At 42.6% G+C, this 15,944-nt stretch overlaps 2 protein-coding genes across 4 annotated transcripts in view; one reads left to right on the top strand and one right to left on the bottom strand.

The window, feature by feature from the left end:
- The first annotated feature begins 1,982 nt into the window (after nucleotides 1-1,982).
- Nucleotides 1,983-7,883, top strand: Pfn2 (profilin 2). Of its 2 annotated transcripts, none has more exons than XM_085682570.2 (3): nucleotides 1,983-2,185; nucleotides 4,170-4,362; nucleotides 6,581-7,883. In XM_085682570.2, the coding sequence occupies exons 1-3, from the start codon at nucleotides 2,054-2,056 to the stop codon at nucleotides 6,676-6,678; spliced, it is 423 nt and encodes a 140-aa protein (XP_085538696.1). In that variant the 5' UTR covers nucleotides 1,983-2,053; the 3' UTR covers nucleotides 6,679-7,883. The 2 variants fall into 2 exon arrangements, with proteins under 2 accessions (XP_085538696.1, XP_085538695.1); XM_085682569.2 differs by having other exon boundaries at nucleotides 1,986-2,185; nucleotides 6,260-7,883.
- A 4,276-nt stretch (nucleotides 7,884-12,159) lies between these two features.
- Rnf13 (ring finger protein 13) overlaps nucleotides 12,160-15,944 on the bottom strand; it is an 80,207-nt gene continuing 76,422 nt past the window's right edge. For both annotated transcript variants that reach the window (XM_087899499.1, XM_087899498.1), the window contains 2 exons: nucleotides 14,244-14,324; nucleotides 12,160-13,781 (listed from right to left, as the gene is read on the bottom strand). In XM_087899499.1, the coding sequence (XP_087755625.1) occupies nucleotides 13,420-13,781; nucleotides 14,244-14,324 (443 nt within the window). In that variant the 3' untranslated portion in view covers nucleotides 12,160-13,419. The remainder of the gene's footprint in view (nucleotides 13,782-14,243; nucleotides 14,325-15,944) is intronic.

A 15,944-nucleotide genomic window follows, 5' to 3' on the forward strand; every position in this document is an offset into this window, starting at 1 on the left:
CTATTTCTCCAGGGCCCCCGCCCATCTTTAATTTTTAAGATGATAATAAAAGTTAAGAAATAAAATGGTTGAGACTACAAAAAGGCAGAGAGATACATAGAAAGGAGTAAAGAGCAACTAAATCCGGTGAGGACACACTGCAGAAGTGGAAGGACATCTTTATAAGCAACAGGATTCTCTGTCTTCCCAACACGAGGAAACAGCCTCAACATGACAGCCGTCTAATCTATATAGTTTGTCCTAATTTCCACAGTCCTCATCCTACTTGTGGTTGGAGTGAGGATGGCCCTCATAGGCTCATGTATGTGAATGGTCAGTCATCAGAGTGACACCACTTGAGAAGGATTAGGAGGTGCAGCCTTGTTGAACGAAGTGTGTCACTGGGTGGGCTTTGAGGTTTCTCTGCTCCTGCTGCACTTTGGATCCAGATGCAGAACTCTCAGCTATTTCTCCAGCACCGTGTCAGCCTCCTATGCTCCCTGCCATGACGACAATGGACTAAACCTCTGAAAATGTAAGCAACTCCCAATTAAATGCTTTCTTTTATGAGTTGCTGTGGTCATGGTGTCTCTTCACAGCAACAGAATGCTGGCTAAGTCATTACTTTTATATTTTAAAAAAAAATTAAAAAAATAAAAGTTTGGCAATGTTATAAAATTCTCAGTGTACAGAACAACTTTAAAACTGACAAAAGTTGGCAAGTATTACAGCTTTCTTTCCCTAATAGGCAGGTCAGGACTGCCGTCTAAAACTGGTCATTGTTGGGGGAACATTTGATTCTGGGTTTAGACGCAGCACCTAAAGTTAATAAAGATGCAGGAGAGAGTTCAGAGACTCTTAACCATCTTCGACCCTGTTAAGTACAAGTCTTCCTCAGATTCGGGTTCTTAAATGTTTTCGCTGTCTAGAACAACTTGTGGATCATGACCCCTTTAGGGTTGCATATCAGATATTCACATTATGATTCGAAACAGTAGTAAAGCTACAGTTACGAAGTAGCAACAAAATTTTACGGTTTGGGGGTCAGCGCAACATGAGGAACTGTATTAAGGGGCCCAGCATCAGTTGAGAACCACACTGCTCTAGAACCTTTTCCTAGCTCAGTTACTCTGTATTCTCAGTGATGTCTGCCACGGCAACTTCCCCAGTTACCAAGTACACGCAAGCCTGTTTCATTTAGAATTTCTGGACGATCAAACGAGCCCCAGGCAAGATCAGCAGCACTGGATTCAGGGAAAAGGTTCCACGGAACCCCAGCGTCCCTGGTACCCAAAGGAGGCAACAAAGAGCACGGAGCGCGCTCCCCTGCCGCGGCTCTGATTTCAGGAGCGTGCTGTCGCAGCTGGCCGAGGTCTTCTCCGAGATTCCTCTCCAAGCGTGGGCAACCCGCACGGGCCGCTCCCACCACAAAGAGTACACCCTCCGCATCCGTCACCAGGGCAACCCTGCCACCCGACACCGAGGCTGTCAATACCACGTCCGGAGCCGGCGCTGGAGGAGGGCGCACGGTGGCCCCGCGTGCGGAGCGCCAGCGGCACCCCACGGCACCCATTCGAGCTGCCTGGCCTGAGGCTCCAGCGCCGCGCCCCAGCCAGCCCCAGTCGCTCGCCCGCTCGCTCGCTCGCCTCCCGCACGTGTCGCCGTGATTGTCCCCGGCGGTATCCCTCCGCGCCCCCGCCTCGGCTCCCCCGCCCTTCCCGGGACCCTCGCCGGCCGCGCTGCGGAAGGATCGCACGCACGCGCGCTCACGTCCCGCTGGCCGCGGAGAAGCGAGGGAGCCGCAGTGAGAATCGGCCATCGCCAGCCCCGCTGCCCGAGTCGCTCCGCCGCCGGTTCCCGAGCCCCGCGGCCGTGGCCGCCCCGGCGCGCCCCGCTGCGGGTCCTGTCCCCGCCCGCTTGCCCGCTCGCCCGCCCGCCGCAGTTCCCCGGAGAGGGGCGGTCGGTGCCTGCGCAGAGCCGCCTCCTCCCCGCCCCCGCCCCGCCTCCGCCGCCGCCGCCGCCGCCGCTGCGCCTCTGCTCCTGCCGTCCCCGCTGCAGTGCGAAGGGCTCGAAGATGGCCGGTTGGCAGAGCTACGTGGATAACCTGATGTGCGATGGCTGCTGCCAGGAGGCCGCCATTGTCGGCTACTGCGACGCCAAATACGTCTGGGCAGCCACGGCCGGGGGCGTCTTCCAGAGCATCACGGTGAGGCCCGGGGGCGCCGAGCCGGCAGGTGTGCGGCGGGCCTCCAAGGAAGGGACGCCGCCCGCGAGGAAGGGGATGGATGCGGCCGGGGCGCGAGGAAAGGGGTGCCGCCGGCTGCGGGAGGGGATGGAGGCAACCGGGGCCCTGGATTTGGGCTGCTGAGACTGGGGGATGCTGCCCGAGGCCGCGCGGGGGCGGGGCGGCCGGACTCTTAGCCCCGGCGGAGCCCCGGCTTGCGGCTGCCGCGGGGTGGAGGAGGGGACGTCTCCCCGTGAGGCCCCCTCGGCGTTCAGGGAGCCCCGTGGGCTGCAGTGCGGGTCCCCGGGTGCGGGCGGGGGTCCTGGGCGGCCGGCTGGCCCTGGCTCGGCGGTGAGCGCGGGCTATGGGAGGCGGCGGTGGCCGGGTCCCGGGAATTAATGGAGTGAATTGGCGTAGGCTTGCCGGTGCCCAGGCCTCCTGGGCTGGCGAGAAGGGGACGCGGACCACGTAGGTGGAATCGTGAATTTACTTCATCTGTGGCTCTATAGTTTTTTTTTTCCTCCAAGATGGCGAACTGCCATTGATTTCTCTTCTCCACCTATAGAGATTCATCGATATACCGTTATCCCCAGTTACGCAACATAGCTCTAAAAAGAGGATGGTTTTAGGGTGATTAAAAGAGGAAAAAAAATCTATCTGGGAAGTCGCGGGAGGGGGTGACACTTCTCCAAGTCACTCCCTCTTTAGTGATGGTAGTAAAAGAACTAATACCGATTTATGCTTCACGCTGCCTCATATTCATGTGTCTTGATGGCTTTTGACTCCGTTGCCATACATTTGGGGAATATTCGTCAGTCAGCCCCCAGCACTGCTTATTGTTCTGGCCATTTCTACGCAAGTCTCCTTAAAATGTTGACACCGGTATCAAGCACTAGACCATTCCCTTAGCCCTACACTCCCACTCCCTCCCCAGCACACAGCAGAATTCAAGTCTCACATCCCAGGTGCTCAACATTTTACTACTTCACATGGTTTACCACTTTAGTGTCGATTCAGCCCTTGGTAGGAGTGCTTTAGGATCTCCTGTCCGGATGTGGAAGACTACAATTCCTGTAGCGAACTGACATTTGGTGATCAACTTTCTTTTCTGCAGTCTTGTCTTTGTGTGTGAGTTCCCACTGTCTGGCTAAGAAGATTGCGGGAGTGTGCTTGGAAATGGCTGGGGCCTGCTATGACTCTGCAGTTCTGATGGGGGCGACGCCTTCCTTCTTATTCATGGAATGTTAGAATCTAAGCACGTTTTCTCTTTTCCGGTTCTGGTGACCACCTCACCTTTCTTTACCAATGCCCCTCCATTTTCTGTAAAATTTCACTATCGCCTACGACAGTGCTGTAGACAGAATCCACTCTGCATTTGTCCAGAAAGAAAGCTGATTACTGAATGAAAGGGCAACGCAAGCTGGAGAGAAAAGAGTAGTGGCTAGAAAAATAGGAGGGAAATACGAATTTGGAAATGTCCAGCAGCCTGATGATTGAGGTTCATACTACCAGGGATATTTCAAGCTGCTCTAAGGAGAGACGGGAGCAAGCTTGTCTGGGGAGACTTTTTACCCAACTTTAAATTTGTTGCAGCATGACTAATGTGGCTGAATATAATAGACAAGCTGTTGGAAGAGCTTATAGCTGACTCTTTGCAATTACATAAGCACCTTCAAGCACCACCTGACGTGATACAGCTTATAAATAACTCGTTTGTACCTAGTGTTAACTGCCAACTATTTAGGGAGGCTCTTTGCATGGTTGGTATACACTAGCTTTTACTTAGCAGACCTCACTGATAATTACAAAAGCAAACTAATTAATGTAAAGCATGCAATCATGTAAGAACAGGCAATAACAGAAAATGCTGTCTTGATTTTACATCAGCACAGTTTGTTGTATCAAACTCTGAGAAGAATTAACGTCAGTGGTTTTTTTTTTTCTTTTCTTTGTTTTGGGTGACCAGCCAGTAGAAATAGATATGATTGTAGGAAAAGACCGGGAAGGTTTCTTTACCAACGGTTTGACTCTTGGTGCAAAGAAGTGTTCAGTGATCAGAGATAGCCTATACGTTGATGGTGACTGCACAATGGACATCCGGACAAAGAGTCAAGGTGGGGAGCCAACATACAATGTTGCTGTTGGCAGAGCTGGTAGAGGTAAGCAAGCAATTATTTTTGTTTGGGTGTGTGTGCCTAAAAGTTGCATGCGATATTACAACTTGCCTTTCTTTAATGGTTTAAATTAAATATTAGTTCATAATGTCTGTGAAGGTGTTTTTTGTGAACTGCTCAGCACTGAAGGGAGGTCCTGCTTTCCGTTTGTCTACGCTACAGTGGTCGCACACTCAGCCTTGCTTCTTTCACCCTGACTTACTCTAAATTATTAATACCAGCTCTGCATTGTAAGCTTTAGTAAACTTCAAAATGAAAAGTCGCCTCTTCAACACTCCAGTATGTCATAATCCTGTGGTTCATATGGTGGCTGGATGGTCCAGGTCAGCTGGCTGTTTTATCTCTAGTGAGTCTTTACTTGTTGATCTTCCCCTTCATGTTTGCTTAGATTTGAAATCAATTCACTGCTCATCATAAAAAAAAAAAATCACAGTGGTTGATTCTTCTGCAATGAACATTTCTGAAGAAGAGATAAATAGTTACGTGAGGGTTTTGGAGCACATTTCTTATTTACTGAACTACCTCCAAAGATTTCAACTTGAAAAGTAGCAAACTACATGTAATTCACACACTTGGCCAATAAACCCTGATACCAATCTCCAGACTTGATATAAAAATTCTGGTTTCAACCTGGCATGAGGAGATCTGATATTTCAAAGAGAACTTTGGAAATTGAAGTTTACTCTGACCTCTCACTGACACGTAACTGCATTTAAGCTTATTGACTTGTATAACTGCCTCATTTGGCAGAGTTGGCACATAGAACAGCTCTATAGATACATGAGCCTACAGTGAGTTATCATTTAATGCTGTGGTTTTACCAACTCCCTGTGGGTATCTGATTCAGGTGTGATTTGCTTATGGGTTTCTGGAAAACAAGATGACTTTAAAACACACAAATCTTACGTTTTAGCTGCTTCCAGATGTATAAGATGCATATGGTTGAGGTTTTGTTTGTTTGTTTAATGCATCAGCTGAAGGCCGGAGAGAGGACTCGGTGGTTACTAGCGATGGCTGCCTTCTGTGGGACTGGGCTTCCATTCCCTGTGCCTGCACAGCCGCTTACAGTTGTCTGTAGCTACTGTGTCAGTGGCTGTAATGCCCTCTTCTGACCTCCAAGAACACCAGACACATACAGTATATAGATCTGCATATCAAAAACCCACCAATATGCATTTTTAAAAAATCAGCACATAGAAAGCCAATGAGATTTGTATACCACAGAACACTGCTGACATCTAGTGGCAGTCAGTGCACCACTTGACACACACCTGTCCGTGTATTTGAGGATAGACCTCTGAACTTCAGTGCAGAATTAGGTACCAGAAATAGTAAACAAGTTTTATGACTTTTATATCAGAAAATGCCTAGCAGAGGGAAGCATCTGGGTGAGACAAATACTGCTAATGTAGCATTTTCTGGCGAGCAGTGGAATTTCTGTTTAAAATTTGGCTTTCATTTTCCTCTGGAAGGGAAGGCCATGTTTACTCATTTATAGTCATACTCTAAAGACAATAGCTTGTATTCATCAAACATGTTAGACTTGGGGGAAATTTGTCAATTGAAAATATTGAAGTTTTTAAATTATATTTTGGGAAACAAATACTCATATCAATCAGGATATTTTTCCTAGGCTGCAAGGTAAACGATCACTTTTCTCCTAGCTCTCAAAGATCCCAGGTGCAGCCAATAGTGCGCTCTGATTTTAGTATCACTAGCCTGAAAGCTCCTCCATTCTGGAGACCCAATGGATTTCAGTGCTTGACAGTTCATGGAAAACTAACTTAATGTTAACTTATTAATTGGGGTTCTGTCTGCTTAAACTTATGTGATTCTCTTGATTAACACTTCTTTTGAAACACTTTTTTCCTTTTTCTTTCAGTCTTGGTCTTTGTAATGGGAAAAGAAGGGGTCCATGGAGGCGGATTGAATAAGAAGGCATACTCAATGGCAAAATACTTGAGAGACTCTGGGTTCTAGCTGCTAGGCAGACTGTTAAGTATTAGGGGAAAATTGCTCTTAAATTTTCCTAGCTGTAAGCTTAAGTCTTAATTCTGGAAATTTTATTAGCAATGCAGGGTGATGGGATATGAACACATGTCTCCTTTGTATCCCTCTGTTGGTGGGGAAAGGTGTCTTTCTTTCTGCCCCTTCCCCTGAAATAATTGTGTTCACTTCTGTTTTGTTTCCTTGTGTACTCCAGCATTGGTTATAGTCATGGGAAAGGAAGGTGTCCACGGAGGCACACTTAACAAGAAAGCATATGAACTCGCTTTATACCTGAGGAGGTCTGATGTGTAAGCAGCCTCTCCCACCTACCTACCAACTGTCTTCACCACCACCCCAATTACGGTCACAGTGCTACCAGATTGTAGATGGTAGCTAGTTTTTCTTTATCTATTTTCTAATGTCATGATTCCCAAGGGGTCATTTGTATGTTAACCACTGTGTGTAACCAACCTTTATCTGGCATCATAATTGCAGCACAATAATGATTTGCATGATATCTTGAAATTGGGGAAAGGGGCATGCCAAGTTGGGCATCACTTTGTCTTAGCAATTAATTAATGGGATACTGATTACTAAAATAAGTTAATATTAAGCAAGGTGCCGGTTGTACAATCTCTAATTTGATCAATGTCTTTTCAGCACTTTGAGCATTTACTTGGCTCATTTAGTCTTCCTTTTGTAGCGCATGGTTGGGAGGAAAAAGTGCATGCATCTTTACTTTACTCTTTTCTCATCCCTTCCCTTTGAACATGAGGTATTGGGTTTGCTTCCATTCTCTTGTGTAGTGCCTGGTTTATTTAACCTAATTAATACCTCCTTTGTTGACGAGCTATCGAGAGCTGTGGTGATTTGCTTTTAATACTATGATTGCACTTGAGACAGACTCTTTGTAGTGTCTATAGGATATGAAGAGAGCAAAGGCACTTCCTCCCATGACCTTACTATAATAACCATACTGATCAAATTCCCAGGGACATTCTGTCATTGCAGTAGCTCAGACTTCTTGTCTTTTCTTTGCACACCAGCTCTCTTCTTGAGTAAAATTATAAAAGGCTGCCATTATGGATATTAGGTTCCCAACATAACCATCTGGAGTGTGTCCAGTTTATTTTTCATAGGACCAATTTTTATTTGCAGCTTAGGTTTTTATATGAAGTTGCATTATTGTGGACTTGGCTGTCTTGTGATGTATTTTTTTTCATATGTATTCTGTGCCATACTATTGTTAAAATGAACAGTTGCTATTGTGAGATGGGTTTTCTTTCGAATGGCACTACTTTAGGGACATTCTAGTATTTGCTTCTATTGTTTGGGCATTGTGGATAATGTACAGATTTAAAAACAAATCTTGTTGCTGATTTGTCCATTTCTTTCCCTGCACTTTGTTACATCTGGGATACAGTCTAACTCATCTGATTTAATATGCATTTAAAAAAATGCCATAACTATTAAACACCTTGTTTACAGACAGATGAAATAAATTTATTCCAACCAAATACTTTCTAGACTCCTGTTGTTATTATAAATTATAAGTTGTTGGCTTTGCTGTTGCTGTTGATTTGAGGGTGGGATGGGGTGGGAGGCTCTATGTGTAGCCCTTGTTGATCTTAAGCTCAGAATACTCCCTGCCTGAGCCTTCATAGTGGTGGCATGTGGCACACACACATCTCTACCTGACACAAGGGAGTATAAGGAATGGGCCAACTCATCTGCAAGCACATATAAGTACCTACAGATTTCTTCTCATTAAGCTTTGGTGTACTAAACATGGCTTTGGTCATTCATTCCATGATCATCTTCAACTTACATGAAGAAAACCAGCCTCCAAGGAAATAACTGAGGTTGATCTCTTGATGTGAATTCAATCTCATAAGCACTTGGAGGCCCCAGTAGCAAGAAGAGTTTTTTGTGGTATCTGTTATTGAAGGTTCTTGGATTTGAACTGTCAGTGACTTTAGATAGGCATTGTGATGTCACCAGTGAATCTCATAAAAGAGCAGATGCCATTCCTTGGGTAGCATTTAAAGAGAATTGGAAACTTTTACATTTTCTGGTTTTCAGAATAACATGTTGACCACAGCTAAGTATTTTAATGCTAGAGTTTCTTAATATTATAACTCTAGGTTCTTGTGTTTTTCTTACATATTCTAAAATTTCTAAGGTCAGAGTATTCTATTTTATGACAAAATAATTTGATTTGGGAAATTTATTTTGAAAAAAATCACGTAAGTATAGGAATTTAATTTGAATAGCATTTTCCATAATTAAAATATTTTTAGTAAAAGTATCAATAGAAGAACCACTATAAAACCTAATTTAAAATTCTAAGGGGTTGAATATTTTTGTTCCACAAAATATGTCTGCTAGATTAGCTGTGACACTTTGTGCTGTCAGTTAGCAAAGGTAGGTGGATTTTATTATGGGTACAGTCCTCCACAGGGAGACCAAAGCTCTGGTACACAGGGGTACTAGAAAATTATAGGTGCTCAGCCTTAGTGTGTCACTGTTAGTAATGTCTGTCAAGCTACCAACAGCTGCTGTGCACATGGAATTCTGGATGGTTCATCTTCTCCATCTAAAAGTCAACACATCCTGTCTTTTTTGTCCAAAATACACACACTTAACAGGATTAAGACCTCTGAGTACTTCAGTCTTGAAACCAAGTAGCCTTCATGTAAGTTTTCTATCCCATTTATTTAATTTAGACTGATGGCTTGAATTCTGTGAATCAATTTTCCAAGTGCCAGAATATTTTGTATATAAATTTGTAGAGATCTCAAAATTTGAAACTAAATCTAATTTTTCATGGTAAAACTTACCTTGAGAGAGTCTCATATGTAGTCCTGTCTGGCAGCCTACCTCTACCCCCCAGTGCTGGGAGTAAAGGTATATGCCATGCCAAGCTAGCTTTCTGTATTTTTTTAAGGTTTTTTTTTTTGACAGTTTCATATATCATCATCATCATTATTACTGTTATTTTGGTTTTTTGAGACAGGGTTTCTCTGTGTAACAGCCCTAGCTGTCCTGGAGCTAGCTCTTGTAGACCAAGCTGGTCTCGAACTCAGAGATCTGCCTACCTCTGCCTCTTGAGTACTGGGATTAAATGAATGCACCACCACTGCCTGCCTGACAGTGTCATACATTTATATAATGGATTTTAGTTGTTCTCCCTAACCTTCCCCTCCTTCTCCACTGAAACTCTTCTTAATAAGATCCTTCCTACTTCCATGCCCCTCTCCCTTCTGAGTTTAGTTTCTTGCTCAGGCATAAGTGGGAGGTTACTTGTTAGTTTCTACACCACTGGAGAAAAATTATACCCCCTCCAACACTGTTGGTTCGGGAGGGATGGGGCTTCAGTGCGTCCCCTCCCCGGTCCAGAGGAAAATGTCGTGGGCCTGTCGTGTGTAGATAAGCCAGAGCTGCAGGACTTCATGAGAGTGTCATGTCCAGAAGTCATCTTTTTGCTTCGACTCTCGCCATCCTCTGGTTTCTATCAGTCTTTCTACCCTCTTCCATGATGTTCCCTGACCCTTGAAGGAGGTGACGTTGGCTGGTCCATTTAGGACTGAGCACACCACTACACTTACCCTCAGCATTGTGGCGTTTACGTTAGAGTGTCTACATTAACCTCTGCCCTCTGCTCTGAGCTCCTCTGAAGGCTGGGGGCAGCACTAACATAGGAATGAACCTGAGTATAAACCAGTTTGACAACATAACCGTGTAGTTAAAAAATAGTAGTAGGATCTCCATAGGGCTTGTGACATCCCCAGCCATGGGCTCTTGGCCAGCTTTACAGAACAATTTCCCTCTTGTACAGCAGGCCTCCAGTTAGCAGCCGGTATCCCCATAGCAGTCGTGGCACTGGTTCATAGATTGGCATAGCGTGCCTGGTGGGTCGTTATGACAGCTCTCAGGATCCATAGCCGAGTAACACCATTAATTACTTCTTCCCCAGCAGCCTGCATAGCACATTCGTGCACTATGAAGGCTCGTCAGAAGGGAGGAATCTTCCAGTTCAGCTCCAGCCTGGTTCTCTCTGTCTATGACCGGAGTATGTGATATCTCCAGCAATAGTCTTCAGGTTCAGGTGGGCAACCAGGATATCGCCTTGAAATATTTGAGCCCCTGCCCCCAATCAACAACTCATAGGAGCAGTACCCATATCTGGCACTGAGATTTTTATTTAGTAACATTACTTTTGGAGGAATATTATCCATCTATAGAGGATACCTATGACTAAAGTTTTTCTTCTTTGAAAGACCTTATAAAGTCGTACCCATATGGATTTTCTATATATTCTTTGGCTATCCTTTTATGCGCCACCCTCCTCTTCCCTGTACTCCCATCCCCTCTCCCTGTTCAAACCTTCTGTCCCTAGTAACCCGACCACTTTCATGCCCATTGTGTTCGATCCTTCTTAACTAATACGCACACACACCTTTCTCTGGCCTTTACCAAGACTCAACATTAAGAATGCTGTTCTAAAATTTCTAGCTAGTATCATCATATATGGGATAACATGCAGCATTCGTCTTTCTGGACCTCGGTTACCTCCCTCAGTATAATATTTCTCAGATGCATCCATTTTTTTTCTCTGAAAGTTTAGTAATTTTGTTCTTTCCCACTGAATAAAATCCCATTGTGTATATTACACTTTCATTATCCATTCTTTATCCATTGACATTTAAGCTGGTTCCATTTCCTCTATATTGTGAGCAGAACAGCAATGAAGATGGAACTAGAGTATCTCTGCTGGAGGGTATGTGTCCAGCTGGGCATAGAGCGCAATTCTATCTGAGGTTTTTGAGACACTGACACTGATCCTCATCGCGGCTGCACCAGTTTACACTCCTACTGCATTTCCTTCCCCACAACACTGCCAGCATTTGGCAGCATTTGGCCTTGGAAATAGCGATCTTGACTTAAGAGTAAGATGTTGAACACTTAGAGTACTTATTAACTATTTGTGTTAGTCGATAACACTGTTCAGTTCTCTAGACCACTGTTTTAATCAGGTTCTTTCCATTTTTGATTTTTAGCTTTTTAAGCTCTTTAAATATTCTGTATACAGCAATTCTTTCTCAGATCTCTGGCAAAGACTTTCTTCCATCCCTTAGACTGCCTCTTCACTTGACTAACGGTTTCCTCTCTTGGCCTCATTTTCTGAGCAACTGGAGTCTGCACGGTCATTACTTACTCCCATATTTAGTCTGCTCCAAACTTCATCCTCTAGTGGTTCAGAATTGCAGGCCTAACACTCCAGGCTTCACTATATTTAGAATTGATCTTGTTTAGAGTGAGCGATAAGATTCAAGTTCCATTCCTTTGTATGTGGATACCCAGTTCTGTTCTCTCATTTGTTGAAGATGCTGTCCTTTCTCTGTGTATTTGTAGCATCTTTTTCAAAATCAGGTGGCTGTAATTTTGTAGCCTTATACCTGGGTCCTCTGTTCTATTCTGTGTATATTTTTTGTGTCAGTATCATGTGCTTTTATTACTATAGTAAGTAATCAGTTTTTTAAAGGGTGGAGGTGGTAGCATAATCCCAGCACTCCAGAGGCAAAGACAGTTTGAGGACAGCCTGTCTCACAGAGTGAAGTCCAGGACAGCCAGGGCTCCACAGAGAAAAACCTGTTTCAAAACAAACAAAACAACAACAAAGGTATAAAATTTTTAAAGAGAATTCAAAAATTAAAGTGTCTTTTCCTAGTGTTACATTTCTCTTAAAATACAGCATTTTTAAATAAAAATAAATAGTTCATACACCTGATATACTTATTCTATAACACAATTTTATTCAGTTTCCCATGTCACTACAATCATCTACTGTAAAGCATGTGCCACAATTTACAACAGAGTTCCCTAATTTACACTATTTAGGGGATAATTTTGACTACAGTGTTAACTTTGGTGGATATGCCTAAAAGCCTTTGAGTAGCTAGTAAGTAATCTTGTATAAAATCCTAAGGTGATGTATGATCGCCATCACTTTCCTTTATAGCACCCTGCATATAAGGCTAATGTGGTAAGAGTTCATCAGAACAAATACTTGTGGCTTTTCAAGTGGAAAACATTTATTAACATTGAAGCTCCCATCATACAAGGCCATATAAAAATTCTTAGCATTCTGATTATACTTAAGTATATTTTCTACATAGTTACAGTTATATAATTTAGCTTTTCATAATACATTGCCTCAATACATTAGTTCTGTTAAGCAAAAGCACTTATTTTCAAACCCAATACTTGAACAATTTCCTCTGCACATGGTTCAGCAGGGCTAACTAGCATAAGATGCTCTTTAAGAAGAGGTATACGATCTCAATATTAACAGTTGCTAAAATTTGGTATTTTTATGCAGCATTTTTTATTACAACACAAAAGGATACTGAAGTATGGAAAGTAAGATCCAGAGACGTTCCTGTGGAATCAAACTCATAACACTATAGTATTTTTAAAAACCTTAACATAAAATATTTGAAGTTTATACTAGACCATTCCTATGAGGGAAAACTACTTGGGAATAGGGAAGAAAATGACATCTTTTAGTTTCTCTGTGGTTCTAAGAAGAAATAGCCTAAATTGCCCATTGCCACTCACTAATCATGACGAGAAATATCAGAACAGACATGTGCCAACCCAACAATTATAGGCAACTTTATGGAAGTGAGAGTGGTTTTAGCTCATGCTAGATGACCATAGCCGACTTCATGTGTAAGATATTTGCATACTGTGATCTAGGTCTTCACTTCAAGCTATACTGAGGATTTTAAAAGTGTCCTGGCTACATTTCATCATCCCCAGAGAGCTGATTTGATGCCTGAGTTACAGCACCAGTCTGTTACTTGTTCGTGAGATGGATGTATACTATTGGAGATAAGTATCATAGATCAAACAGTCTATTTCAGGAACGTGATTACACTAGAAAATTAAAAAATAAGTTATTTCTACAGAAACCTCTAAAGGGAGCAGAAGAATCAACTTATATGTCTAAATAAACACTTGAAAGGGAAGTGAACCAGCCACCTGAAATCACACAGTGTTTGCTATGTTGTAGTCCGGGTCACCATCAGGCTGCAGCTGGACCACAACACTGTGTTCAGCGATCTCATTGTCGGCATCACTGCTGTCGGTCTCGTTGTCATCCTCCTCGTAGTCGGAAGACTCTGTCATGTTCTGATGGGAGTGGGATGCTGACAAAGACCCAAATGACGGGGCCCTGACCGACGCTGAAGGTGGAAGTAAAGGGGTGTGCTCTGACACTTCATTTTCCTCCTGACTGCTGTCGGTGTCAGAGTCAGAATCACCTTGGGAAGGAACAACTTTTTGTTTGCAGACTGGACAGGTTTTTTTGGTTTTAGTTAGCCAGGGATCTACACACTTGCAGTGATAAGCTGTTGAAGCAAAATATATATCTTAAGTACAACAATTCTGTTAAACAAAAGCACTCATTTTCAAATTCAATACTTGATTTGATTCGACAGAGCAAAGATATTCTTTATAAAGATATGATCACAGTTAACAGTTGCTGAAATTTGGTAATTTATGCAATATTTTCTTTTTATCACAACACAAAAGGATGATACCAAAATATGGAAATTAAGGTCCATAGATACTGCTTTTGAATCAATCATGCCTAGCACTGTAGTATTCAGAAATTGTTATATTTAATTTCTTGCTATGTTCATTTAGTGTAATGATTTGTATAAATTGTATACACACATAAAAAGTTAGTACATTTTTAAAGAATCACATCTATCCATTAGTTTTGTATTTCGGTGTCTTCTCCCTTGATACAGACAGAACTCAAAACCAAATTCTATACAAACTCAAGGCAGCATGTGGTTTACTCATACCATGGGAACAGGGAAGGATTCTTAGCTTATCTCCATCTTCATATTCCTCCAAACAAATGGCACATACATCATATTCATCACCTGTAACAGTAAATTGTAAACAAAAAATGTAGACTTGAGCATTACTTAAACACTAGAATGTTAGTTCTGAAATATTCTACACTAAAAACCAAAATTTCAAACTTCTCAAATTCTGAGCCATTTTTGTGGCTGATGGTAGGATTGAATTCAGGCATGCAACAAGAACTTTATCACTGACTTACATCCCTACCTCATCCTACCCCCACCCACAAAACCACATCAAAACAGTCAAATACTTTTAATATGTTCATTAAAAACAGATTGGAAGGGAAGATACTTTTAGTTTCAAATAACCCATATGTACCAGTTCTGTGGTGTTAAGGCCAGCAGCCAGGCAAATGGGTATTCACTAAATGGCTACTTGACAGTAATGCTAGTTTGTCTTACTCTTGTTTATGGCCTTATAATATCTAGTTTCCTTAATTCCTAGCTCTTCTGGGATTCAAAGGCTACATTTTGAAAGGAAGCAAAACAGTACTCTTTTTAAATACTGATGCTTTTGAGGATATATTTAAAAATACTTTGTTACCACTGACTACTTTAGTTCAGTATTTTCCAGTTTACTTTAAAAAATAACCTTAGGAAACAAAGAGGGTTTCATTGCCTGACCTACACAGGTATACTGACTTTGGAAAGTATCAGAATAAAGCTGCTACCTGGGAAGATAGTCTGGGTGAGCACCATACATGAAAAGGGAAAAGGACTCTTCAGGTTAGTCATTCAATGTCCTCTGGTCATTTAAACACAGTAAGAAGAATCCGAAATAGAAAGCTATAAGAAAAATTAGTATTTTTGTTTTGCTAGTACCTTGGTTTTATTGTTACCAAATATACTCCAAGAAATTCATGTGCATACATGTTAGACTCTCCTGTGGAGTTTAGTCAGATGCATTAGATGGGTCTTAACTAGAAATATTTTTTTTATTATGTATACAGTATTCTATCTGTGTGTATGCCTGCAGGCCAGAAGAGGGCACCAGACCTCATTACAGATGGTTGTGAGCCACCATGTGGTTGCTGGGAATTGAACTCAGGACCTTTGGAAGAGCAGGCAATGCTCTAAACAGCTGAGCCATCTCTCCAGTCCCCTTAACTAGAAATATTAAAGAGCTGCAACATATTTATGATAACATAATTATACAGATGAATCACTGACATGGATTTTGAGGGTAGAGTTCGAACACATTAAGCAATTAAATCGTGACTGATGTTATCATACATGTCAAACATTTAGTCTCATCACCCTGTAATAGGTCTCTTAGAAACAGCTGTAATGAGCAGGGGTCAAGCTAGGTAGGAAGAATAGCTTGGAGTTTTCACATGAATTCAGTATGGTCACAAGAGCCCTTATACAGAACTACAGGTAATATATTTGTAGTGCTTTAAGATGCTGTGCTTGTCATTTGGCACCCAAGAAACCAAATGTAGTTGTTTTCTGGGTTATTGGTAAATGTATATAGTTGATATTTTAGAGTCATTGAGTTTTCATGTCCTGTGAACCGTTCCAAGTGATGACTTCATATTGACCTGTACTTCTTGCTACAATACTTACTTTGCACATAAGATTCAAGGATGTAGTTTGTGGTCATGGACCAGAATAGAGCCAAGTATTCGATAAGCT

The sequence above is a fragment of the Myodes glareolus genome, chromosome 20, assembly GCF_982192425.1.
Source record: "Myodes glareolus chromosome 20, mMyoGla1.1, whole genome shotgun sequence".
Taxonomy (NCBI): domain Eukaryota; kingdom Metazoa; phylum Chordata; class Mammalia; order Rodentia; family Cricetidae; genus Myodes; species Myodes glareolus.

What these genes read in the sequence shown, in the direction of transcription:
- Pfn2 (XM_085682570.2), top strand. Translation starts at nt 2,054, where the DNA reads ATGGCCGGTTGGCAGAGCTACGTGGATAACCTGATGTGCGATGGCTGC. An exon ending in GCGTCTTCCAGAGCATCACG is followed by an intron (nt 2,186 to 4,169) that starts GTGAGGCCCGGG and finishes TTGGGTGACCAG; the next exon opens with CCAGTAGAAATAGATATGAT. An exon ending in TGTTGGCAGAGCTGGTAGAG is followed by an intron (nt 4,363 to 6,580) that starts GTAAGCAAGCAA and finishes TGTGTACTCCAG; the next exon opens with CATTGGTTATAGTCATGGGA.